At 34.5% G+C, this 27,220-nt stretch overlaps 1 protein-coding gene across 1 annotated transcript in view; it reads right to left on the bottom strand.

The window, feature by feature from the left end:
* The window catches only part of COL11A1 (collagen type XI alpha 1 chain), a 212,859-nt gene that overhangs the window by 54,336 nt on the left and 131,303 nt on the right, over positions 1-27,220 (bottom strand). Inside the window, exons 37-41 of the mRNA XM_032594346.1 lie at positions 21,599-21,652; positions 16,591-16,644; positions 13,564-13,671; positions 12,867-12,956; positions 12,556-12,609 (exon numbers count right to left, since the gene is read on the bottom strand). Of these exons, the coding sequence (XP_032450237.1) occupies positions 12,556-12,609; positions 12,867-12,956; positions 13,564-13,671; positions 16,591-16,644; positions 21,599-21,652 (360 nt within the window). The remainder of the gene's footprint in view (positions 1-12,555; positions 12,610-12,866; positions 12,957-13,563; positions 13,672-16,590; positions 16,645-21,598; positions 21,653-27,220) is intronic.

A 27,220-nucleotide genomic window follows, 5' to 3' on the forward strand; every position in this document is an offset into this window, starting at 1 on the left:
TAATAAGTATATATTTAAAAACAAACCCAGAAATTGTTCCTCATATTGCATAATAATTAATCAAGAGTTGTTTGAAAATTAAATTTTCACCAATTACATATTTCAAATACTAAAGAAGAAACAATTACAAAGGAAATTTGCAGTTTTTTAGACAATAAACATTTAGCCTCTGTAAAAATGTTTTTGAAATTCAATAATATTAAAGAATATATATACATATATATGTGTATATATATATATATGTATGTGTGTGTGTATGTGTGTGTGTATATATATATATATATATTTTTTTTTTTTTTTTGAGAGAGAGAGAGAGAGAGAAACCGTGAACGGGGCAGAGGGCAGAGGGAAAGAGAGAAAGAATCTTAAACAGGCTCCATGCTGCACGAGGCTCAATCCCAGGACCCTGGAATCATGACCTGAGCAGATATCAAGAGTTGGACACTCAATCGACTAAGACACCCAGGCGCCCCTGTTAAAATATTTTATGAAAAAAAAATTCAACCACAAGTGGCATAAGTATTAACCAGGTGGCATACTTTGGATGAATAATTTCAGAGGCCAGTGCAGAAGAAAAAAATAAGAGTAGAGTCCTCTAAGTATTTTTGCATTCAAGAGGTACTGCTCTAAAAGTGAAAGGAATATAAAGATTTGTCTCTACTTATTAGAGAGAAGGAGGTCAGAAGCAAAGTCTGGAGAATAAGGTTGAGGGCAAGGAGGAGGGAGGGAGAGAGAGGTAGGGAAAGGAGGGAGGAGCAGAGAGAGAGAAACAGAGACAGAGAGGAGGAGGAGAGAAGAGAGAGAAACAGAGAGAGACAGAGAGAGAAGTAGGTGGAGGAAAGGAAGAGTGAGGAGAAGAACAAGAGGAATAAGAACAAGGACCATGAAACTGAGAGAAATACAAAGGTGTTCTTTGAATTACAAAGAGAGAAAGATAAAGCGCTTTTTTTTTTTTGTAATAGAAAAATATCACCAGAAGACAGTATATAATGTGACTCCCTAAAGATAGGTCTCTACTTATCTGAAACACTGGTGCAGACCACATGACTGCATTGCATTTCTGCTTTAACATTTTACTTGTAAAATCTCAGAAAAGGATTACTACTCATTAGTGTTATCAAAATCTAAGCATCCAATTTAAGTGCTGAGATATTTTATTTGTAATTGACTGTACAAAAAGAGATGCAATTTTGATTTGTCAGGCCATGAAATCTTTCTCTTTAATTCTGTTTGACATTAAACCCCCAAATGTTGAAAGACTACCCAAAGAAGATATCATATTAGACTGTATTGAGGTCGACAAGCATGAGACTAGAATGATAAGAAATTCACTAGGAAGCAGAAACTTATATTTTAAAAATGTATTATTTTCCAGTTATCGAGCCTATTAACCAATTATTGTGTTATTTACTCCGTATATGCAATATAATTTAATTCCAATATAGTTTGCTTATTTTTCAGATAAATACCGTAAGGGCCTGATGTGCTATAATCCACACAAAGATCTTCCTAAGTACTGAGTACTTCATAAATAGTGTTAGAAAAGAAAAAAAAGAATCCTTGATTGTTTGTACCACTATAATTCAAACATACTGTGCTAAATCTTAATAAATAGGAGAAAGAGCCATTTAAGACCACTTCTACCAGAATGAGCTCATATTCATTGAACATCCTCTAAAATGAGAAAACTTCAAAGAATATGGCAATGCTTATGTCATTCATCTTAATAGTCATTCTCTGTCATTCATATAGTTCATTTAAACTTTCTTAATCATTAGAATCTTTGCTTCTTGTCACTGTTACTTACAAGCTTTTTTTTTGTTTTTGTTTTTGTTTTTTATTTAACTTTCAAAACCAAAGAATTGTTTTTAGTTTGGAGAATTATTCAACACATGTGTGGGACTTTTTCATTATGTTCCACCTTTGATATTTAAAAGCTAACTATTCCTTCTTATGTACAGAACTCTATAAGCAATTTGGATTAATGTATCTTTTTGAGAATGTATTTATCCTTGATCTCCCCCCGCCCAAATACTCATATACACATACTCAGAATTTTTTTACTTTAGATTTTAGTATTGTAATGTGTAAATTATTTTCTCCTAATATATCATAGATTTCACTGTCCCTCTAATACAATATGCCTGCTGTTGCCTCTGAATGGTTGGTCACACTTACCTTCTACCTTGGAAAGTCTTTGGTCTTTTCCTGTACTGTTTAAAAATTCTAGCCATTCTTTAGGCACAGGATGACAACTGTCTTTTCTAAAGGTTGTACTATTCTGAGAATTTAAAGCATGACACATCCTTCTAAATGTTTCTTGCACAACTTACCATAGTATGCTAGGCTTTCTACCATTATTTTCTGAAGGAATAAACGCACCATTTGGCATACTGAATTTTGTTCTGTAAATATCCCTATGATTTCTTCATCAATACTTCCAAAGCAGAAAATATTTACTGTATGCATCAAATAATTATAAGTAACAGCAATAAATTTAAGAACATGATAATAGAATTAGAGATATGCACTGGTCTTTCCATAAAATATATGAACATAATAGATATGTTGAAAATTTAGGGTCTAGGGGCACCTGGGTGGCTCAGTCACTTAAGCGTCTGACTTCAGCTCAGGTCATGATCTCACAGTTAATGAGTTCCAGCCCTGCATTGGGCTCTCTCCTGTCATCACAGATCCTGCTTTGGATCTTCTGTTTCCCTCTCTCTGCCCCTCTCCTACTTGCGCTGTATCTCTGTCTCTCTCAAAATAAATAAATTAACTTAAAAAAAATTAGGATCTAAATGTTTTTATGTGTAGTCAATAGAAATTTCCCAAATTTGCAGGAAAGAGAGAATCAATTGAATATATATTTTATCTAGAAAATGTGGTATTACAATTAAGAGAAATATGTATTTCCTTAACTGGATACATTATGCCAAGAAGCTATATGAAAATAATGATTAGCCTTACTTAAGAAAAGAATGCTTACTAATTTTCTACCAAAGTCTTTAATATTTAACATTAATCAAATAAAATGTTCATGTACATCAAGTCAAGAAAGAATGCTGATTTGGATCAATGACAATGTGTACAGTTTGTAGATATTATATGCTATTTTTTATGGTGAAGCTTAACTATTTTAATTACTCCCTTGGAGCATTCATAAGATTAAATTTCAGATTGCCATCTTGCTTGTAGAACCTGCATTAAAATTAACAATAAAAACACATTACTTTCCTGCAGGTAAAATATTGCTTCATGATCTTGTCACAGATCATTAACTTTGAAACAGTAGATGAAAACAATAAGAAGAGACTATCTGGATGTATATTTGTGCCTTAAAGTACAACTGTGATTTCCTTTTCCATTAGTTATTTCAAACATTCTATAAGTCTAGATATTTCTAATAACAGCATGCTCTGCAATGATTTTGTTTTATACATCTGTAAATGAATAGTGAAAATCTCTGATGATACCTACCTATTAAGCAAATGGTCTTACAAACTTGCAAATCTTTTAAAAATATTCCCAGACCAACTTTTAAAAGAATAAGCCTTATGAATCGCTTAGTCCCAACTGAATCATTGGAGAAATCTCATCAAAAAAAATGTAAAACCAATATTAAAAAGAGAACCTATTTACACATTCCACAAACACATAGTTAGAATCTGCATTCTTCTGACACTGACTGGGAATACAAAATGTATTAGGGTAGGTATCAGCCCTTGAGAAACGTTGCAAATGCATTTTTTTCCATAAAGGGTAGACATTTATAGTGATAGAAATTATTACATAGCTCTTTAACCAGCTTAGGTAAGGAACAGAGGGCTTTATAATTGTCAGATAAATAAAATTTTCCATTTAAAACAAATGCATTTGGGTTTCAACATAGATGAAATTGATAAGTGATCAGCTCCACAAAGGTAGGATTTTTGCTTATTTTTTTCACTGACCTCCAGAACTTTGAACAGTTACTGGAACATAGCAGACCCTAAGTAAATAAATGTGTCAGTTGTATATGTGATCTTGTTCCTTTCCAGAAATGGAGCCACTAACATTCCCATCTTGAGCAAACTGACCAAGCACTCAATGGCTCACATTTCTCACCAATAAAATGGGGACAGAAACAGTTTGCCTTCAGGTTTTTGTGATGCTTCATGTGGTGATACCTCTAAGTTTCTTTGAGCAATGTCTGTCCTAAGGTATAAATGCAACAGATCTTAAGAGAACTGTCCATGAACATCTATATATTTCAAAAATAGATATGCAATCTCAAAAGAGCATAGTGGTAAAATTCAATAGGGAAAAAAAAAACAAAAAACTAAGGTCCAGAATTTTATATGATATATTTAAGGTTATACTATTGGAAGAATGGTAGAGATTTTTCTGCAGAATAATATCTTTAATCCTAATTTAAACTGTTTGTATACTCATGTTTTACATCAATGGTGAATATTTAACACATCAAAATTGCTTAAATGGAAATAACTCACAAAAAAAGGGCTAAATGGAAATAACTCACCAAAAAAGGGCTAAAACTATAAAAATATCATTTTCCCACTTCATTATTTCCATAGCAATGGGAACATGGCAAATTAAAAGTTTTCCAAAGGCATTCAGTAGTTGTCTTTTTTTTTTATTGTTTTCTTTGCTGTACAAAAGCAAAGGCAATAGAATATGTTGACTTGCATGAATTATAATAACCATAATATCATAAAATATTCTGATTTTAATAGTAAATATTAATCACTACAGGTCACATGTTTTCAGTTGAAAGGTGAACATTTAGCTGCTTTTAAAAGGGAGAATTTTACATTTCTCGATTTAGTTACCTTTCTTTAACTTTATGTTAGCCAATCCTCTTCTGCAGCCCTTTCCCCTAAACTTTACAATGAAAATAAAACAAGAAGCAATAGTATCAGTTTATGTTCTTGGAGCAAAGAGAACAGTGGTTATTCCTCTAACTGTTCAGACACAGGAGAACATCCAGATAAGCATTTCCTGTTATTTTCACTGGGTGTTTCATATTCTGAAGAACGTTTGTAAAGTAAACAAATGTGGTAAACAGAGAAATGATCTCATCAGGATCCAGTTAAAAGGCAGCCCACTAGAGAGGAGTTTTATAAGAAGAGAAAACTAAGATCCAGGTTATATGGTACATCTAAGGTAACACTGTTAAAATAAGGGTAGAGATTTTTTCCACCCTTTTTTATTTAAAGCATGAACACAAGTTTTTACAAACTAGAATAATTCAAGTAGAAGGAGGAAAAAAATATGCCCTTTCTTTTAAGGCAAACTTGACCTTCACGGCAAAATGAGTTTGAGGAACCCCCAAACTCCCCAGATTACACATGTTGTAGATCATAAAGCCAAAAATTCAGATAAAATATCAAGCATTACCAGAATATAAAGCATAAATACTAAATGATTAAGTCAAAATCTTACAATATCTCAGTCTTTGGCCTTTAATCCCTACTATCTCTATCCTTTGGTCATCCCTGATTGGATGTCATAATAACCTATTATTATAAACTATAATAAACCTATATAATAAACCTATTATAATAAACCTGGATTCCAATAGAGAAAATGCGCTCTATCTCAAAAAGTATGGTATATGATGAATTAATCAGTAGGTATAATCCTTTTAAGAATTTATCTATTCCTTTGATTGAGGACTAGGTAAAAGCCAGTGAAAAGAAAATTCTCTGGAATTGGGTGTAGAAAAAAAATTAGACAAAAATAAGAATTATGATAGGAAACACATGCAAACTCCTAAGAAAGAGATGACAAGAAAAAATAAAAGCACACAAAGAGGAAAAGGAGAGTCAGAATTATCAGCAGATAGTCATGAAATAGAAATCATAGGAAAGTATGGATGGCACAATTTTGAAATCTTGGACATTCACCTTTATAAGCTATACGTCTGGCCCCTTCTCATATATACTATCTCCACATTAACTGCAACCATTCTCAGGGGGAAAAATGTGGTTGTAAGAATGTAAGCCTTTTATTAAATGCACTATTCTGTTTTAATCTTCTTATTTCTAGCGAAATAACTATTGGTAAGGAGGTGGTTCCATATCAGAAAAAAACATATACACAAGAGAGTTTGTTTAGGGAATACACTTTCCTTGATTTTCTTTTGTGAAAATATAAGTGGTAGGTACAATCTGAGAATTTACTTGCATAAGTATGTTTATATATTGTGTATTTACACAAATTAAAATGTTTACTCAAGTTTATGTTCAACATGTAAGAAAAATTCTTCACTGCCTTCCTCCCTTGCCACTCAGTCCTTGGTTGCTTTCTGCTTTGTGTGTGTTCATCAAGACATCCACTTAGTAAGTAAACCCCCTGAGATCAGAAAACATGCTTGTGCTTTGACTGACATCTATTATCAACTCTTGTGTACAACATCATGCATACAGTGAGCGGTTGGTTTTTGCCAAACTTTAAAAGCCCAAAGTCACAGCACCTGTTGGGATCATTTTGTTTATCTTAAGTGGGAACACTAAAAACTGTTTCTTAATATATTATCACTTCTGGTAGCACAACCTTTAGAAAATTTGCTTTCCATATATAAAACTGATTTTTATTTATAGCTACAATTAGAACATGGAAAAATCATTGTTCTCATCTTGTCTTCTTTATTCTATATTTTAAGAAATTACTTATTATTTATTATGTTGTTTTATCTACTTCATATCTGTCTTCTTCAGTATACCATAAGCTATTTGCAGGAAATATCTATTTAATGAATCTGTATAATTTTAGCTTAATAGACTGGCTAATGTATTCAGATATTTAATTATAGTTTTTCCATAAGAAAAGATGTATAGCAGTTTACAAAGAAGACATAAAATTTAAGAAAATATAAATAAAAAGACAAAGAAAAAGAAATAGGCAAAAAAATAGATAAGACAGTAGCCTTTTATGGCAAAAGATAGAACCAACAATATTAGTAATCTAAAAATGCATACTATAGACAAATGTCCTTCCCAACTTCAGGCCATAATCTACTGATGGGTTATGAAATCAATTCAATGGGTCCTGTCCAACACTTAAAAAATTAATTATAATAAAATAGTATAGATAATATTAAAGCATATCACATGTACTTTTTTGATAGAACTGAATTTGGAAAGTTCCTAAATTTTGACCCTATGATTTCTGTAAGTCAAAGCCAAAAGAGAAATCAGTTTCACAATTCATAAGTTAAAAGGGGATGGGGAAGCTAGCTAACTGCTAAAGAAATTACAAAGATTTCTAAAGCTAGGAGTAGTAAGAGATTTCTTCTAAGGATATTCATAACGAGGGCCCTGCATCAAGCAATCTCTCATATCCTCAAACAGATCCCTTTGGTTGATAAAACTCTACACATCGTAGTTCCTCCAAGCATAAGCCAATGACATCACAGCTAGACCTTTCAGAGTTCAGTAAGCCCGCTTCTGTAGAATATCATAGCAATGTGACAAAGATAACCCAGACTGTATTTCTGACTGAATGGATTATGAATAAAGAGACTGAATGTCAAAAATATTTATAAATAAACATATGGACACAAGGTTGGATGGCTGGCTATTAAATATTATATTTTGCTTTGTATGGATTAGAATACATAAAAAATATAGTGCATAAGGTACAAAATTGTGACATGTACGAAGCTTAAAAATCTCACTGTGAGCAAGAACTGTTAATTAATAAAACCCCTACTTAAGGCTTTTAGTTTTAGTTCATCAATATCCTGTGCAATGAGGGAATTTATTTCTCTCGTAATCCAGAAATACACAGCACACCTAGGCTCCTTAAAAATTGCATTATAGGATTAATAAGCTAAAGATACAATGGAATACGGAAAACATCTATAATCATTAAGTATTCAAACTGTACGTCTGGTTAAGCAGTTTGATCTCACATTCATTCAAATTAGTTATAAAGACCACATAAAGGAATACTAAAGCCAGTTAGCTCTGATGTTAACTCCTGTAACTTTCTTCCTTTGAACAAAATTATTCACAGCAGTGGAGAAGGGTCAGGAAGACTTGGGAAAATGCAACTGACAGAGAGAAGTGGAGAGAGGTGGAAAGGTACAGAGAGGTAGAGAGAGAGAGATAGAGAAAGAGAACACTTAATTAAGCAAATGCTTGCAGAGTGAGAGGCATACTTATCTGGAAATGAGTCTGTGTAATGTCTCCAAAGGCTTTTTGGCTTTTTATCTCCAAAGGACCATGAACATGGATAAGTTGTTTACCTTCTCTAAACCTCTGACTTTTTGCCTTTAAAAATGTAATGATAATATCTACTGAGGTAGCAAGAATCAAATCAAATAAAATTTATAAAGTTCCTAGCATTAAGGTTTGAAAGAATAAACACTTTTGTTTTAATATTTATTTTTGAAAGAGAGACAGACTGAGTGCAAGCGGGAGAGGGATAGAGAGACAGGGAGACACAGAATCTGAAACAGGCTCCAGGCTCTGTGCTGACAGCTCAGACTCACAAACCGTGAGATCATGACCTGAGCTGAAGTCAGACACTCAACCGACTGAGCCACCTAGGCGTCCCCAAGAATAAACACTTTTAACATTGCTTCACTGCCCTTTTTTATTTCCTTTACCCTTCACATTCGTTATCCACCTTCTTTCCCACAGAGAATTCATCACGTTAATATTTTTTTTCTTTAATATGAATAACTGCAAAATCCCATCCTTCTCCATTCTTATGAATTTCAGTCCTGCATTTACCATGACATGGTCAAAATCTCAAAGGCAAAGTTAGTATGAGATTGATAAAAACTCAGAACTATCTATTATAGAGTCAAGAAATTCTACAGGTTATTTTTACCCCTTCATCCCTTATGACTTAGAATTTGGCTGTCTCTCACCAAATGACCAGATATTTTCCTCTGATATGTTGATGTCACCCGTTGATCAACATTGCAAAATAGAACTTGTGATCTTTCCTGATAAATCAGTCACCACTCCTGATTCCTTGTGTTCACTATCAGTTGCAACCTAACACTATAAAAAGTCTTGAACCACAAAAAATAAGAATTAACATGAATAAATTTTCTGGCTAAAATATGATTTACATCTAGAAAATCAACAGTTTTCTTTCTTTTTTAAAAAATGTTTATTTATTTATTTTTGAGAATGGGGAGGGGCAGAGAGAGAGGGAGAGAGAGAGAATCCTAAGCAGGCTCTGTGCTGTCAGCGCAGAGCACGATGAGGGACTCAATCTTATGAAATGTGAGATCATGACCTGAGCCCAAATTAACAGTCAGATGCTCAACCGACTGAGCCACCTAGGCACCCAACCTTTTTTCTTTTAGTCTTTTCATTTGGAATAAAAACTTTTCCAATCAAATTTCACATGCAAAAAATTGTTTTAGATAGAGTAAACAAGGCTTGGTTAAAACTTATTACGAACTAGAAGTCATCATCATGAACCTCTTTAGTACATTTTATAGCAATTATAGAAATAGCATAAGAAACTAATAAATATGAATGATGTCTTTAGTGGTTCCTCTTGATGAAGAATTTTCATTGGATGATGGATACAGAATTAGATATGTGAATTTATTATGGGAAAAGGTGTTAATTCAAAATAACTGAACTCACAGTGAGCATCTGTGGAACATTTCTATTAGCAAAATATAAAGCCTTTTAAAATCTCTTGTGACTGCTGAGAGGTTTTGGGTTTCCATGTGAAAGTCTTTGTTGTCGTGGTCTTTGTTGTTGTTGATCCTGACCAGGTAAAATTGCTCTGGGAATGGAAGGCAACACTAAGCTGTCATTCCCACAAGGACACAAGCTTAAGGTATCACTCAGCTTTCATCTTTCCTCACTGCCCACATCCAATCTTAGTAATAAATCCTCTCCTGCCATCCCAGTGTTTTTGTGACATCCGCACTGTCCTTCGACTTCCCACTGGCGTTGTCACTGGCTCACTCATATTATGACATTGATCACAGCTTTCATGCTCGAGTCTCTCCCATTTATGTTCTATATTATACACAATGATATTTTCCCTAAAATTTATTTTTTTTACTCCAAAAGACTGTATTTTTTTACTCCACTTGCTCCAAAACCTTCAAAACTTCAAATTACTTCAACTTACGACTTTAGAACTTCAATAATCATATGCCATATTATATATCTGCTCTAGCTTTAAATTATGTAAATATGTAGCAGAGTGCCTGGATCCTAGCAAGAATTTATCAAATTTTAGTCCTTCCTCTCAAAGCACTCGCTTTAATAAGATCGGATATCCCCTAATGCCTTATCTTTTTTTTTTTTTTCTCACTCTTAAATGATCTTTCAAGCTTCTGCACTCTGTGAAGCCAAGTTCAAGGGCCACCTCCTGCATGACCTTTTTTGCTGCTTTCTCTTCTCTGCCTCCCAACCTTGCAGAATTAATGTTTATTGTTTGTATGCCATTAGGCATCTAATCATTGACTGTCTTGCAGTGCTGTTTAGAGGCTGGTGTGTTTCTTTTCGAAAGGGTTTACCTTAAGGTCACTTAAAGGGATATGTTCTATCGAACTTAATTGTATATAAGGAAGTAGGTAGTATTGCCAAATAAATGGTGTTAAAGCTGACTAAATAAATATTAGATTTTTATATCATATTTAATATATAATTATATATGCAAATGCTTGTTGATTAACAGTCCATTAAAGTATATCTCTTGTGTATACTATGCAAATACAAATACAAATAATGGATATTAACTTTTCCAAACACCTAGATAGCATTATTTGGGCCCTAAAACTAAACAATTTAATTCTTGTAATGGTGATTCAGGTTTCACAGATACAATAACTTGATCTTAAAAATATATATATATTCTAAAATAAAATCAGTTTAGAATATGAAATTCTGATTAAATGGATTGCATTGTGCTGAGCATTTTGAAGATTCTATGCTCAAATAAAAACTTCTGTTGTGTTCAACTTTTGTTCCTGCTAGTGCTACCAGCACTTACTTATCAGGATATTTTAAGTGTTCTACATATTTTTGCACATATAGAAGGTCAAATATAGTTATTGAAATACTTATTTTTCTTTTGAAAAAATCTTTACAATATGTCCATACCTACCTTAATCACTGTAATATGACATTTATGTGATCTTCAGCTTAAATATGTTAATCAATCAGCCAAAGGAAAAATGCCATGTTCTCAGTATTAGTTATGCTATATACACTTCACTCCAATATAAGGCTTTCTGACAACTCAAATAGGTAGATATGGAATGATTACTGTCTGTCAGACACCATGCTGTGAATGTACTAAAATACAGAAACTCACATTCTAATGAGAGAGACAACCGGTTATATTCCAAAGTAATTTGTGAAACACAAACCATAACAAAGAGCACTACGGGTGAAAAAAATTTCACCAAAAAATGAAATGGAAGTAAAGTGTCTAGAGATGACCACATAGAGATTTAACATTTAAGCTTGATCTTTGTAGATAAGTAGAATTTTTGTCAAGTAGAAAAGGGAAAATGGGGTCTTCTGTAAGAAGGGGAAAAGTAAATAGTATACTCTCTGCAAAGTGTAAAAGATCATGGTAGTTTGAGAAGCAAGAAGTTCAGTGCATTAAATTGGGTAGAATTAGATGTAGTCAATAAGGCAAATAAAATAAGCTACGGTGACTGGCACCAAGCCATGAGGATGACTTGGTCATGCTAAGGAGTCTGTTTCTGAAGGTGGCACGGGACCATGAGAGGCATTAAAGCGGAGGAATGGCACAGTGTACCGGTAATTCTAGAACCAATGGGCAAAACTGCAGAGGCTAAAGGGATGGAGTCAAAGGCATGAATGAAGACACTATTAAGCAAGGAGAGACAGGAAAGAGTCTGGACAAAGGTGGTAGCAGAGGAAATAAAGAAAAGGGACGCCTTAAAAAAACATTGGAGGGGGCACTAATATGACTTTAACATTTTGTACTAGAAAGTTGAGAGAGGATTTAAAGCCACTTCCAGCTTTTCAGACTGGTGAAATAAAATAGAGAATGAGATGAGGCCACTAAAATTGGCAATTTGGCTATTACTGGTAACCTTTCTGAGAAAAGGTAAGAACAAAGGTGAATTCATGGGAGAAAATGAAGACTGTATTCAATTGCTTTCAGAGGGATTGATCTATATCTCAAAAAAGAAAAGGTGAAGTAACAATCTGATATTTTCTCATTTTCCGGTTATTTCATAAGGTTACATTAACCTGCTTTTTAAAAGCATTGACAAAATTCAAGTCTCATCAAGTACTCACAATAAGACAAATTATGATTTATTTCCTTGGGCATTTATGAAGCAAGTTAGCTCCTTTTACCTCCTGACAGCAGCGGTGGAGTAAATATTTCCAATCGTCTAAACTCTTCTGTGTCTGCACTCATTAGCGCATGCAATTAGTAGAAACCAGGCATTGACTGATTTGATTGACGTGTGTTTATTTTCTCTCCCACACACTGTGGGATCACAGCATGAGAGTAATGAAAGAAGAGCCATAATTTGCAACCAAGGGTAGCATGGCTATTTATTATAATCATACTTACAACTGGCCCTGGTGGGCCCTGGGGACCTTCCCCTCCTTTCAGTCCAGGTGCACCCTGGGAAATGAGAATAAAAACAAAGAAAATGAATCGATGTGAATTGAATATAAATAGGGGAGGTAGGATTTCTAAAATGAAGATGTTAAGAAGTGTTTTTAGACACAAATATATATTGCTATATATATTATGATAATCAATGCTTATGCTTACATATTTCCCCTTCATTACTCATGAATCTTTACTTAGTCAAGTCCTGAGAAAAATGTTTCAATAAGCAATCTCATTCAGATGCTTTATCTATATGCTGATTATACCTGAGCTCCAGGAAGACCTCTTTCACCTGGGAAACCACGCAGTCCTGCTGGTCCGTCTTTCCCTGAGATACCTTGAGGACCAGGGTCACCCTAAAGAATATAGTACACATTAGTCACGGAGAATAATTTCTACAGGTTTCTATAAGCAAAATTGTTATTATGTCTAACCTGGAAGTAAGGCCTAAATGTTATTCAATAATGAGAATATTGTGTGGAATGCCACATACATTATAATGAACTAATCATATTTAAGAATGTACAGGGGCGCCTGGGTGGCTCAGTCAGTTGAGCGTCTGACTTTGGCTCAGGTCATGATCTCATGGTTCATGGGTTTGAGACCCGCATCAGGCTGTGTGCTGACAGCTCAGAGCCTGGAGCCTGCTTCGGATTCTGTGTCTCCCTCTCTCTCTGCCCCTCCCCTGCTCATGCTCTCTCTCTGCCTCAAAAATAAATATAAACATTAAAAAAAAAAAGAATGTACATACATGGATGGCTTTATGTAAGTGATGCTAAGTGGTCTTATGTTATTGTTCAGTCACACCTTGAAGTACAATAACTAAATATTTTACTGATACATCTTTCTGATCCATTGAAACACTGTGCTAACAGTTAGAGACCCTATGGACAAGTGATGAAAAGCTACAGTGGAAAGTAAATGGATGTTTTTAGCCAAGAAAATTCCGTAAGCATGTCATACCTTTGCACCTTCTTTTCCTGCAGCACCAGGAAGACCTTGCTCACCAGGAGGGCCGGGAGGGCCAGGATGTCCTCGTTCACCGATTGGACCAGTCTCACCCGTTGGTCCCTAAATTGGAAAGCAAAACCTCATTAGATTGTGCTTTTGTTTTTCATAAGGATAACATAAACCCCAAATAAGTATTACTCCCTTTTACAATAGTTTATTATTCTCATTTATTTTCATAATGTCCTACAAAACATATAAGAGCAGCACGGATCCAGGAGGAGTCTGAAAAGAGTAAGTGTTGTCCTTGGATCTGAGTGTACAAGGGACATACATAGGTAAACTCAAAAAGCTATTTTCTTTGTTTAATATCAGAATTGCTTCAGAATGATGCCAGTTAAAACCACAGTTTTTAACTACAGTTTCATCCCATTCCCTCTTTTTTTATATAAGATATCAATGAGTTTAGGAGTAGAAGAGGCATTGGTACCACAGGGGTAGCTACTCAATGAATCACTCACTGCTCAATAAGAAGCCTGGGTCCCCTGGAAACCAAACAACCAAAGTAGTTCTCCTTGGAATTTCCATGACTGGAGACCTCCCTACAGTTAATCTATATTCATTTGACAAAATCTAGGGAATGTAGCAGGGAGATCCTGAAGGCTGTGAGTTTGGGCTGGCAGTTCCTCCCGGCCAAAAGCTATAACAAATAGCCCGCTGCCTTAAATTGCTGCAGAATGCCAAAGTGAAAAATATCAGGTCATTTATGTGTACCCTGAGTGGTGCTGTTTGGTGGTGCTAAAGTTTAATGAGCTTTCAAGTGTAAATAGAGAATGGTGACCAGTTGCTCTCTATCTCCACTTAGAATAAAGCAAAATGAAGGATTTAAGTTAAAGGCATATAAAGAGAAAGTTTCCAGATGCCAAGGTTGTTAAACAGCGGCATGTGTTGTTGAAGTTGTTTACGCATTATCATTCTCTGTTATTTTTCTAAAAATGCAACAGATTCTTTGCCTCTGGTCTTGGATACAGAGCATATCTGCCTCAACTTTGAGTGTAAATTTCTAGGTTTAAATTCTTTTATTATGTATTACTTAAAGTCCTCAATTTATCGTTAATGTGCAAATACTCCCCCGGAAAGGAACTGTTCTTGAATATCTGATCACTGGAATTTCAATAGTAAGCAATGTAAAATTGATCCTAATTTAATGGCTATCACTATTGAGACAAAAATGAGCAACATGACTACAAAAAATGGAGTGAATATTAAATATTGCAATCAATATAGTTCCTAGTAAATCACTTCCTCTGTCCTAATATAAAAATTAGGCTATTGAAATAGGACATTGGATTTTCTCTCTTAAAAGAACCAGTGAAGAAAACTAACTCAATGAAAATGCATCCTCAACAAAACACCTGATACTTTTATGCCTTAAAGTAGGGAGGAACAACAACAACAAAGATCTCAGAAGCCAGATGTCTACATTAGGCAGAGATGAATTTCCAAAAGGTATAAGGTCCTGAAATATTCAGGGAAGCCCCTTGATGTCTAAATTCTAGTTGGATTTTAACTTCATTTATTTAATGTAAAAGGAATAATTCTTTCAGTTATAGTTTTTCACAGAAAATTGCCATGAAGCTGCTTGCAGTGGAAAAAATAAGATATTTTGAAGGTAATTATTGAGGGAGTATTTTTTTTAACTAAACCTGGTAAGCAGTTAAGAGCTTGTCAGCACACATACAAAAAAGTATGCAAAAAAAATAATGCATACTACATTTTCTTTTTTTTTTTTTTAATTTTTTTTTTCAACGTTTATTTATTTTTGGGACAGAGAGAGACAGAGCATGAACAGGCGAGGGGCAGAGAGAGAGGGGGACACAGAATCGGAAACAGGCTCCAGGCTCTGAGCCATCAGCCCAGAGCCCGACGCGGGGCTCGAACTCACGGACCGTGAGATCGTGACCTGGCTGAAGTCGGACGCTTAACCGACTGCGCCACCCAGGCGCCCCTACATTTTCTTTATAAAAGAACAAACAGCATTTCCCTTTTTTTTGGGATTCATCTTTGGAATTAAATGATTAGCCAATCCAAGAATTCTTCATTTTTGCTTCTGTCACACATATTCCTAGAAAGATGATGCAGTTTTTTGTTTCTTTAGTTCCATATGTATTTGGATGTGCATGCTTGTGTGTGAGTGTGTGTGTGTGGATGCATAAAGTGCTAAGAACGAATTATAGGCTGAGAAAAAGCCACTTAATGCAATTAAATAACTAAAACACTTATTCAACTGCTCTTGCTCTTTTGCTATAGCAGGGGTAAAATTCCAGCTGAATAAACTAAATATGTTCTGTCCATTCAATACCACTTTGTCAGAATAAATATTTTCTATTCCCACAAATTATTCCATGATTCAGTATACTGCATCAATCATTGGGACTCTTTCTGCCACCTATGTCGAAAAAGCTATTCGTCTTTGTCATTGTTTAGACATATTCAAAGATTACAAACTAATATTTTATCATTGATGGAAATCATTACAAAGACAAAAATATTAAGAAACATGTAATAATGACAAATATTACAGTTTTAGGGGAAAAAAGTTGTGCTCAAAGATTTATATTTGTAATATATTATACATCTAAATCTAATTTATACTCAGAAATCTGAAGTCATTTTGTAATTTGAAATTCTAGGAAAATATTATGGTTGGCCTTTCTAATAAAGCATTTTGGTAGTGTTAGTAGGTAGTACCATGGTCAGGCTTTTATGTTAACTTCATTGTGAATTTTCTGACTGAATTTTCATTATTTGCTTCATTCTCTTTTCTCTATGCATCTAACTGAAATAATCACTTCAGCTAAGCAAAGTTTGCTAAAGTTTACTTGAGATAGGCCAGTGGCATGCATTTAAATCTGCTATATAAAACATAAAGTACAACATTTTGAATCATAATAAAATGGGCAGATTTTATACAGCATAGAAAAGATGAAAATATAAATAGGAAAATAAATCTTCTTAGAGAAATAAAGTAAAGGGACATACCTGTGGTCCAACGACACCCCCTGGTCCTGGAGGGCCAGTCTTGCCTTGAAATCCCTGAGGAAAGAAAGCCAGACGTTACTAAAGCATAGATTCAAATTTGTAAGTAACTCACATTAAAACAAAGTCACTTTTTGGTTAAAAATTCTCATTATTAAATGTTTAAATATAAATTATATTCTAGTTTTCTTTGAAATTCAAAATTGACCGTCCTCACTATTTCACATTATAGTCCAATGATTACTTTCAATAAACTTAAAAAATTAAATAAGACATTGGGATGAAGATGAAGGAAAAACGTGTTCTTAGCCCTAATCTACCTAGTCAGAGTGAGAATTTTAACATAGCAATGCTTATGGATGAAATAAATGATGATTTAGACATTCTTTAATGTTTGTTTGTTTGTTTAGTTAGAGGAAGCAAATGGGAGAGGGGCAAAGAGAGTGGAAGAGAGAGAATCCCAAGTAGGCTCCAAACTGTCAGCTCAAAGCCTGACTCAGGGTTAGATCCCACAAACCGTGAGATCATGACCTGAGCAGAAATCCGGAGTTGGATGCCTAACTCACTGAGCCACCCAGGCGTCCCCTGGCATTCTTGAAACAGGCCACTGGCTCTGTGTACAGAGATAAATCTAAGGTCTGTCATATTAATGCATTTCTCTTTCCAGCATTCCAACGTAAAATAAAACAAGAATAGAATCAAAACAAAATAAAAACAAAAATAAAACAAAACAGGATGTAGAGTACATTTAAAAGGCGAAAGATTTATGCGATCTGAAGAGAAACCAGAGCATATGTACAGTACATTTATAAAAAAAAAAAAAAACATTTTGCATGATTAGTAATCATTTTAGCATTTTATCAGTCTTCTTTCTTAAAATATCCCAAAATGTAGTTACAACTGTACCTTGTAAATAACGCAGCCATTAAGAGAAAATCTGGTAGATGTAAGCAGCATGTAGCCAATAAACAAAGCCTTTGAGCATATATTTTGGTGTCTATATTTCTCTAGACTCATGGGTTATTCATCCTGTATGACTGTTTTATGATTAGCAAATTTCTCTCTCATGTAAGTTAACTTACACTTAACAGTTGGAGAAGAAGCTTCAAAATACAGGGAGAAAACCTTCAGATGAAATGAATTAAAGCAAATAGTGTTTGTAAAAGTATTTATGGTAAAATGAGACTAAAAATAATAAGACCAGAAAGCAAAGGGCAGAAACTGGTAGCCCTGTGCTTATATAACAGGCAACTGATTAAATTATAATAACAAAATTTTGTAAGTAGGGAAAAGGAAAAGAAGCTGTATTTGGAATTACTTTACTTGAAGTAACAGGGAAAAAATAGATCCCTTCTATTTTTTAAAGTCATTAATTCTTTTTTTAAATTTTTAAAACTTTAAAATTTTATTTATTTATTTATTTATTTATTTATTTATTATTTGTTTTTGAGAGAGAGAGAGAGAGTGAACAGGAGAGGGCAGAGAGAGAGGGAAAGAATCTTAAGCAGGTTCCACTTCCACCGTGGGGCCCTATGTGGGGCTCAATCTGATGACCATGAGATCATGACCTGAGCCGAAATCAAGAGTTGGACATTTAATGGACTGAGTCTCCCAGGCACCCCTACATCCATTAATTCCTAAGACCAACAGGGTTTGTCTTGAGATACCACTTTTAATAGCAAGACAAATTAATATAAGGAGAATATATTGTAGATTTTATTTAGTATTTTAACTTTTTTTTCAAGTTATTGGTTTGGAAATTTACACACACACACACATGTATATATACATATCAGCATACCTATATACATGTGTGTATGATGTGTATGTATATATACATGTTTCTTTCCCATTGACAGATAACAGCTTGCTGTTCCTCTTACCGATTTGTTCACAGGGTTTATTCCCACACTCTATCTACTCCTAGATTATCACAATAACCCTCTGGACCACTATTGTTACTTATATGTTGATGAACTCCTCTGCAACAAACTCTTCCTCAATCTCTAATCTGTGTCAAACCCTATAACTCTCTCATAAGTGCTTACTGGACATTTCTAATTGGACCTCACACTCTCTCCTCAACTTTATATTCTCAACATGGAGCTCACTAAATGAATACTCTCCTTTGATTTTCCTCCTGTGTTCTCTTATTACTAGCAGAGAGACTAGATATCCCAGGCTTCCCTTCAGTCCTCAGACTCCGTCATTCATCCTACTGTGTCATCTTAGAACCTCTCTCAAATGCGGCTTCTTCTCTCTTGTGGAGGAGACCTGTTTTTATTCAAACTGTAGTCACCATTGTCCTTGACCACTCAGCTTTTCAGGTCAGGTTCACACACTCGTCCACTTTGGCTAGAGTCACCATCTCACTAAAGCAAATCTAATCAACTCATTATTAAGTACATGTCGTGCAACATCCATTACCAACTTCTAAACAATCTGGATCTAGGCTGTCACTCTAGCTACCTCTCTGCTTTGAAAATATGTCTTAAAGTTTAGCCGTGCTGATTTTCTAACCTTTCCCTATATAGCCCTATACCACATATTTGCATAGCCTGTTCCCTCTGTCTAGATTATAGATTACCCTTCTCCCAATTTCTGATCAGTAAATTTGACATGAAGATGTAAATGCAATTGTGAACTTCAAAAAAAAAAAATTAGTCTTGCAAGTTTTTTTTTTTTTTAGTAACTGTGAGAACAAGAACAGTACATGAAAAAACAATTGCAATAAATAATTAATGGTGAAAATCAATTGATTAAAAATCAATGCTTAATTGGGGAAATTCTGCAAACAATGTGGAAAGGGAGAGAGATGTTAGCACATCTGAGTGGGTGACGGATTTGGGAGGAGATGGGGGACAGCATAGTGTCGATGTCTGCTCATTTAAAACATTCAGAGTGTTTGCAAATATCTAATAAATGTGACACAAATAAACCATGTACAAGAAAATTTTATAGTTCACAATGGAGTGTGCTTGTTCAATATTGTCATCTAATAAGACTATAATTGCCATTTAATTTTAGAATTACAAGTTAAATTATGTTTTTCAAAGTTCCTGAAAACTGAGATCAATTTGCCACATTGCATCTGTGGTAAGACCCAAGAAAAATGTTCATTTGCATTCTGATAATCTGTAAGAGACTAAGTTAATCTTAGGATCACTGTGGGATTTGGCAGTGTGTTTTGGAGACAAATTTGGGTTGTTTCAGTATAATAGAAATTATTTCTTATTATTACCAGTGGCCTTAAAAAGCTTTGAATTATAAAACGTCAGATGAAACTTCAAGTTTTTCTTACTCGAGACAAATCTCAATATAACAAAAGAATTTCTTCTTCAAAATAAGTGACACATATACAGCAAAATATGGTTTCTCTAGATTCTGACTCTTTCTTGTACAATGCAATCCTTTGAATCCCCATCAGCACATAACAAGGTGAGAAAAAAAGGTTCCTGACCATAGTTTGATTCACTATTGCTCTTAAAAGTGGATTTGAAATCAGGAATACAATTTTCTAGAAGTAATTCTAACCTTTGTCTATAAGAAACTACTAGGTGAGAACATTCATCTTAGAATCACTACTTAATATGCTATTTGTCCTCTTTGCTTAAATTTAAATGTTATATATAATATAGTTCCTTTGGATAGAAACAGAGGTCTTGATTAAATTGAAGACAAAAGGAATTTTACAATAGCCACTCTCTAGGTATCCCTTCCCCAAAAGACATTTTGAAAACATTCTAGACTCACTCCCATGACATAGCTACACAATGACTTAGTTAAAAATGACTGACTGCAATATTGGAGAATACATTTGCAAATCTGAGTATGGATTCTTCATTAAAAGGTTTATTTTATGCTCCTCATGCAGATGTAATTCCCCAGAGGAAACCCAAACAATTTTACTCTTTGGTCTCACTAAATCATATTTGATTCTGCTTTTGAAATCTAAGACTTTGAAGTTTACAATCTGACTAAAATTAAGAAGTTGCTACACTAAGAATCGTTGGTTGGTGAGCAAAACTGGAATTGAGTTGCTGCTGATAGGTTGTTTATCCTACGCAGAAAATCATCCTGTTTTCAGATTTGTTGCTGTGTGTGCACTCGATACAACTCCAAATATGTCTTCATGCTGGCTGCATGCCCTAAAATGACTTTGAATCACATCGTCAAAGCTGGTCTGTGCTGTGATTTCCTTAAGAAATCTGGATAAAATTAATCAATGGTGCAATCCAAGCATTGATTCCAAGGAAATGTGCTAAGCTATGATAACTTCTGATTAGACTAACATCCCAGTGCAAAAGCCAGACACATGATTTTGTAACAGTGGCAGAATAAACAAACCCACCAGCAGCCTCAAACTGTGCTTAAAGTGTCAGTTTCCCCTGTCCAAATCATTGCTATTCACAGAAGTTGTTCAGACATTTATTTAATGTTATATTCCTCATAATTTTAAAATAAAATTCAGATACATTTTTTTTTTCATTTACATTTTCCTACTTGAGGTGAGAGGATGCATTTGAGATAGTTTCAACCTAATTATAGCCTTATGGTTCAACATCAGAAAATATTTCATCCCTTTGTTCTACACAGAAGAATGCATTATTTGCATGGTTAAGTATAATGTATTTCTGTTAGGGAGTGGAAGGGTGATAGGGTTGGATGGAATATATCTATAAACAAATACTTCTGTGAAAGGGTCAAGGTCAACAACCTTGCAGAGGTGTCCAAATGATAATGGGGTCTTCTCCCTAAACTCATCCCCAAAGTGCTATTATTGACAGTAAGGACAATCAAATCAAGTAACACCTCCATCCTTAAGTATATTCATTTATAGCTGGATACAAATTTGGGTCTCTCTCTATATATATAAAATAAAATTTCAATGAAATTAATTTCTCCATTGCCCTTAACCTAGTAAAGGAGCTATTAATAATAAAGTAGCTTTCTGTGAGATGATGAGGAGCCAAGGATGGAAAATTTCAATCAAAAGAATGGGGTCACTTACAGTCTCTCCACGTTGTCCAGGGTGTCCTGGCAGGCCATCCTTCCCAGGTGGTCCCTGAAATCAGAAATATTAAACACCATATGTCACAAATATTTATTGAATTGTTTTATAGTTTAAATGTATATGTTGGACAATTTTATATTTTCATTATATATATTTCGATGTTCTGTTGATTTTACATACAGTAGTATGTGTGTATATCTCTTTGGGGGTAATTCTATCTGTAACTGTGACCAAGAGAAAACTGTGTAATTCCAATATGAACATTTTACATTTAAATGATTTCATTAGCATCTGTTTTTTAAAAAAACATTCATATAGATTTTTAAAATTTTTACAAAAAGGTTAATTCTTCGGTACTTGACAAATGAACATTTTCCCCTCTTTTTGGTGCTCTGCTTGTAATTCAATTTCCTGTGCATCAAGATTTGTACAATAGAAAGATAGTGTCCTCTAGTGGTGGTCTGAGCTTCTACCTGATAAGAATGAAAAGAAACACAAACTTCCAAATTACACTGTCTCTCAATTTCTTCAAGTAAAGGAAACAGGGTAAGGTTCGCTCAATTTTAGGTGTCATTGGGGCCAAATTTTCCCAGTTGGTTTTCTTAAATATCCTCCTGAACACATCATTTTTATTAAGCACTGGACAGCAAATCTACCATGTTATCACTTTCTCTAAGGGATGCTGTCTGTGTCATGACCAAAGAAATAAATGAAGCAATTAACTAAGTACTTAAAGCAAACAACTCTGTGTGGTTCCTGTGTTTTAGATACTTAGTAGAAATAGATTGCTTCTTTAGTCTGCATTATGGATCGTTCACCCTACTCAGAAACCATTAAGTATTGGGGTCAGATTTCAAAACAGATTTAATAGGTATAGGCGGAAATATTCTCACCCTCTGGAGAAATGAAAGAAATGATCATTTTAATAACTTTTTAATTTTTTTTGACATTTATTTATTTTTAAGAGACACAGAGAGATATAGCATGAGCAGGAGAGGGGCAGAGAGAGAGAGGGAGACACAGAATCCAAAGCAGACTCCAGGCTCTGAGCTGTCAGCACAGACCCTGACTTGGGGCTTGAACCCACAGACCGCAAGATCATGACCTGAGCCGGTCGGGCACTTAACCGACTGAGCCACCCAGGCGCCCCCATTTTAATAACTTTTTAAATGGTAACAGACATACCTCTCACTGTATGTTAATTATTTAAATAAATCTATCTTAAAAATAGATTATTTACAAAACTCTACTTTCAAATTATCAATGCTTTTTAATGCTGGGTTAGAAAAAAGGTTTGTTTCAAACCATAAGAGACTCTTAAATACTGAGAACAAACTGAGGGTTGATGGGGGGGAGGGGCTTAGGGAAGAGGGGAAAGTGGGTGATGGGCATTGAGGAGGGCGCCTGTTGGGATGAACACTGGGTGTTTATGGAAACCAATTTGACAATAAATTATATTTAATATTAAAAAAATGAGATTCTTTTCACTGATGGCTTTGTTCCCCAGGAGTAAGGCTTTTTTCTACATTGGCTGTAACACCTCAGGAGGAAGGCTTCCTGACGGTACCAGCTCTGTCCCTGATCTCATCTTTATTGACACACTGGTTGCCATGTGAATTAGCAGCTCTAGTTAATGACTGTTATTATGACATTTCACAAGATTATTGTTCGCTCAGTGATTTGCTCATGTCTCCCAGGATCACCTGAGTGATTCCAGTGCCATCCTCCGAAAAGACCAAAACTGGAATGCTTTTAACCAAGGCCCGAAAACATTTTCGGCCATCATTTAAACATTTCTTCTTTCAAAGCCATATATTACAGATCTATGTCTTAGGCACTATGTGTACAGTAATCTAAGATTTAGCGTTGCCCTCCGTTTAAAGGTGAAACGCAGAAATAAGTAGTTAATTGCTAGTAGACTTCATGCAGGTTCAGTATTTCAAAACAGTAAATAAGGACACATTTTGTACTTTATTATTATTTTGATACATATAGGAATAAATGTGCTGCCAATTGGGGGAACTAGTAAAAGTTTTAAATAAAGACACAGAGAGTGACCACTAAAGGATAATAAATATGTAGCAGGCTTTTCCCCCGCCCATACTAAAATGCCTCTCAAATTATTTGTTTTGCCATCAGCACAAGCCATTTATATGTTTTCTTACAAATCTGTAAGTATAAATGTTCACTATCTTATATTTGCTAGTTTGAGACATATAGATTATACTTTTATTGCAAAATATTATAACCTTTTAAAACTGTTAAATTTGGGGGCGCCTGGGTGGCGCAGTCGGTTAAGCGTCCGACTTCAGCCAGGTCATGATCTCGCGGTCCGTGAGTTCGAGCCCCGCGTCAGGCTCTGGGCTGATGGCTCAGAGCCTGGAGCCTGTTTCCGATTCTGTGTCTCCCTCTCTCTCTGACTCTCCCCCGTTCATGCTCTGTCTCTCTCTGTCCCAAAAATAAATAAACGTTGAAAAAAAAAATTTTTTTTAAAACTGTTAAATTTGATCTTAGATCAAAATGACATCACCTAGGGGTGACTGCAACACGATTTTTAATGGCTTTCCTACATATCCTGAGGGAACAGTGTTCTTTAAGTATATATTCCAAATATTAAGTGATTAATTCTAAATAATCATAATGGCTCAATAGTCTATCCAATAAAAGAAAGTGGATTAACTACTCATGGCATTAATTTTAAAATCATAATTTTATTGGTCAAAAAATACTGCCCCTTTGATGTTGTTGAAGGGCAGTGGCAACAAATGTATCTAAATGAGGGTGTGCATATACAGCAAGGTAATCTGTGAAAAGACACTCACTAAATAAATGTTAAGGCTATTTGTTTTTACCTCCCATTGGCAAGGAGTTTTGATTTTTTGTCTTCTATAAATAGACTGTATCTTATAATAGTTATAAGTCTTAATCACCTCAAGTTAAAATTTTTCTTAAATGGGGTAACTATATGCTGACATTGGCATGAGGGTAACAGACTCTAAACATGAACATTTTAAGCACTCAATAAATAACATTTGTGAATGTATATCTATGTAAATTTATATATAAAAACATATGCACATTTTCTGATTACAATGAAGATGAACCAATTAATAGACAGGAAAAGAAGCTTGGCTCTATCCCTCCACTCAATTTCTTCCTTCCATATCCAAGAGATGAAGGCATTTCTGTCCTAAAAATGTTATAAAACTGCATACCAGAGAAATAATAGGTACTTTTATTTCATGCTCTAATGTTTCACTTGACAGAGAAACAGTGTATAAAAATCATTTTGTTTAGCAGTGAAAGCAATGTTCCTGAATAGTGTCATGTCTCTCCAACTAGATGGCATGCTTCTCAAGTGTAGGCATTTATTACACTTTTAATGCCTCTTAGAGACAAAATGCATGCTTGATTAATCGCTCAAAACTTGTTGAAAGATACATGAGAGAATGAACTGAAAAAGTCTGAGGAAAAATGGGTCAAATGGCTTTCTTTGACAATAAAATTACATTATATGAAGGAAACAATTCTTAGCAATCTGTGCAATCTGTGCAAATATAAACGGTATGATAATGTGGAAGTTATACATATCACTGGATTTTATGTTGCTAAACAATGATCTATGCATGCACATGGCTTCAAAATACTTATGAAAAACGTCTTATGTATGAAATCATTTCTTGGAACTGTATTTTCACTTCTCTACATGTGAAACGTTGCATGACAATATTACATTTGGAACGCAACTGAGATAGTGGGTAAACAACATTATATACAAGTAGTATCAATCTTACCCTGTATTTAATACTAGCTCTTTACATTAATCCTTTCATAATACTATAATACAGATAACAATCCTTTCTTGATGTGTTCACAGTAATAAAGCAAAACCGTTAGAATAATATTTCAAACAGTGTCTAAAATTATTGCAAAAAATAAGAGATTGCTTCAACATTTAATATTTACTTTAAGCCAGTATTTCGTCAGAGAACAAACTGAGGGTTGCTGGAGGGGTGTTGGATGGGGTGATAGACTGAATGGATGATGGGCATTATGGAGGGCACTTGTTGGGATGAGCACTGGATGTTATATGTAAGTGATGAATCACTAAATTCTAACCCTGAAACCATTATTCACTATATGTTAACTAACTTGGATTTAAATAAAATAAAAAAAGTTGCTTTTAATGATAAATAATTCATTTTTAAACCTGTGAGCTAAAGTCAAATGTGAAAGTTATCAGTGGAAATAGAGGGTTATTCAAACTCAATAAGAAGTTGGAGACCATATACACTTAGTTATAAATTATTTTCAACATGCTTGAAAGTATAATGTAACCAGATGCAACATTTATTTAAAATTTTAACATCTTAATTCAGAATTTTCCAAATTGTTCCTTTATACAAGACTACTATTGGACTATATTTGGTTAACTATAATTATTATAAAATAGAGAACTGGAATATACAATTTTTTGAAATACTGGCATATATAAATAGTCTCACATTTCTTGATACAGGATGCATGCTGTGGTTTTGTCAAAAAGACTCAGTTCAAAATCAATTTAGAACATTCAGTCAAAAAATATATATCAGTGAGCCTCTAAATGAAAATATCCAGGATGTGAGTAAAACTACTAGTAATGATTTAGTTATTTGTATCATTATAATGAAAAAACATTTGGTTCTCAAATTATTAACTGAAAATTTAGCTATACTTTGTTTCCTGCTGAGTAAATCATATTCAAACTATGTTGGTTATATTTTCAGCCAAAATATTTTTGAGCTTTGTTACTTAAAATATGGCCTAGGAGCACAGTATTGGCATCACCTGGACCTTTGTTAGTAACTTCAAGACTCATGACCTACTGAATCAAATCTACATTTTTTTAATGCTTATTTATTTTTGAGAGAGAGAGAGAAAGAGCACGAGCAGGGAAGGAGCAGAGACAGAGAGAGGGAGACACAGAATCTGAAGCAGGCTCCAGGCTCTGAGCTATCAGCACAGAGTCCAATGCAAGCCTCGAATCCATGAGCTGTGACATCATGACCTGAGCTGAAGTCAGATGATTAACCGACTGAGCCACCCAGATGCCCCCAAATCTACATTTTTACCAAGATACCAAAATAATTTGTATGCACATTAAAGTTTAGACAGCATTGTCAAATGTAGACTAGAAGAGTGGCTCACAAACTTTAGCATGCATCAGAACTATCTGGAGAATTTGTTAAACAGACTGGGCCCCTCTCTTAGGGTTCTGAGTTAGCTGAGTGATGTAGGGAGAAGACTGTATGTCTAACAAACCCCAGGTAGTACTGATGTTCTGGTCCAAGGACCACACTTCGGGAACAACTTCCTTAGACATGTGGGTGCTATGGCCTGTAAGTTCATATTGAAATTCACATTGAAATGCCTAATTCATGATGTTGAAATCCTAACCCTCAGAGGCAATGTTAGTAAGTTGGGCCATGGGTAGGTGTTTAAGTCATGAAGATAGAACCCTCATAAATGAGATCAGTGACTTAAGAAAGAGACTCCAAGAGCTTCCTAGCCCCTTCTGCCCTGTTACCTGAAAGAGGGCCCCCACCTGACCATGCTGGCTCCCTGAGCTAGAACTTC

The sequence above is a fragment of the Lynx canadensis genome, chromosome C1 (assembly GCF_007474595.2).
Source record: "Lynx canadensis isolate LIC74 chromosome C1, mLynCan4.pri.v2, whole genome shotgun sequence".
Lineage (NCBI taxonomy): Eukaryota > Metazoa > Chordata > Mammalia > Carnivora > Felidae > Lynx > Lynx canadensis.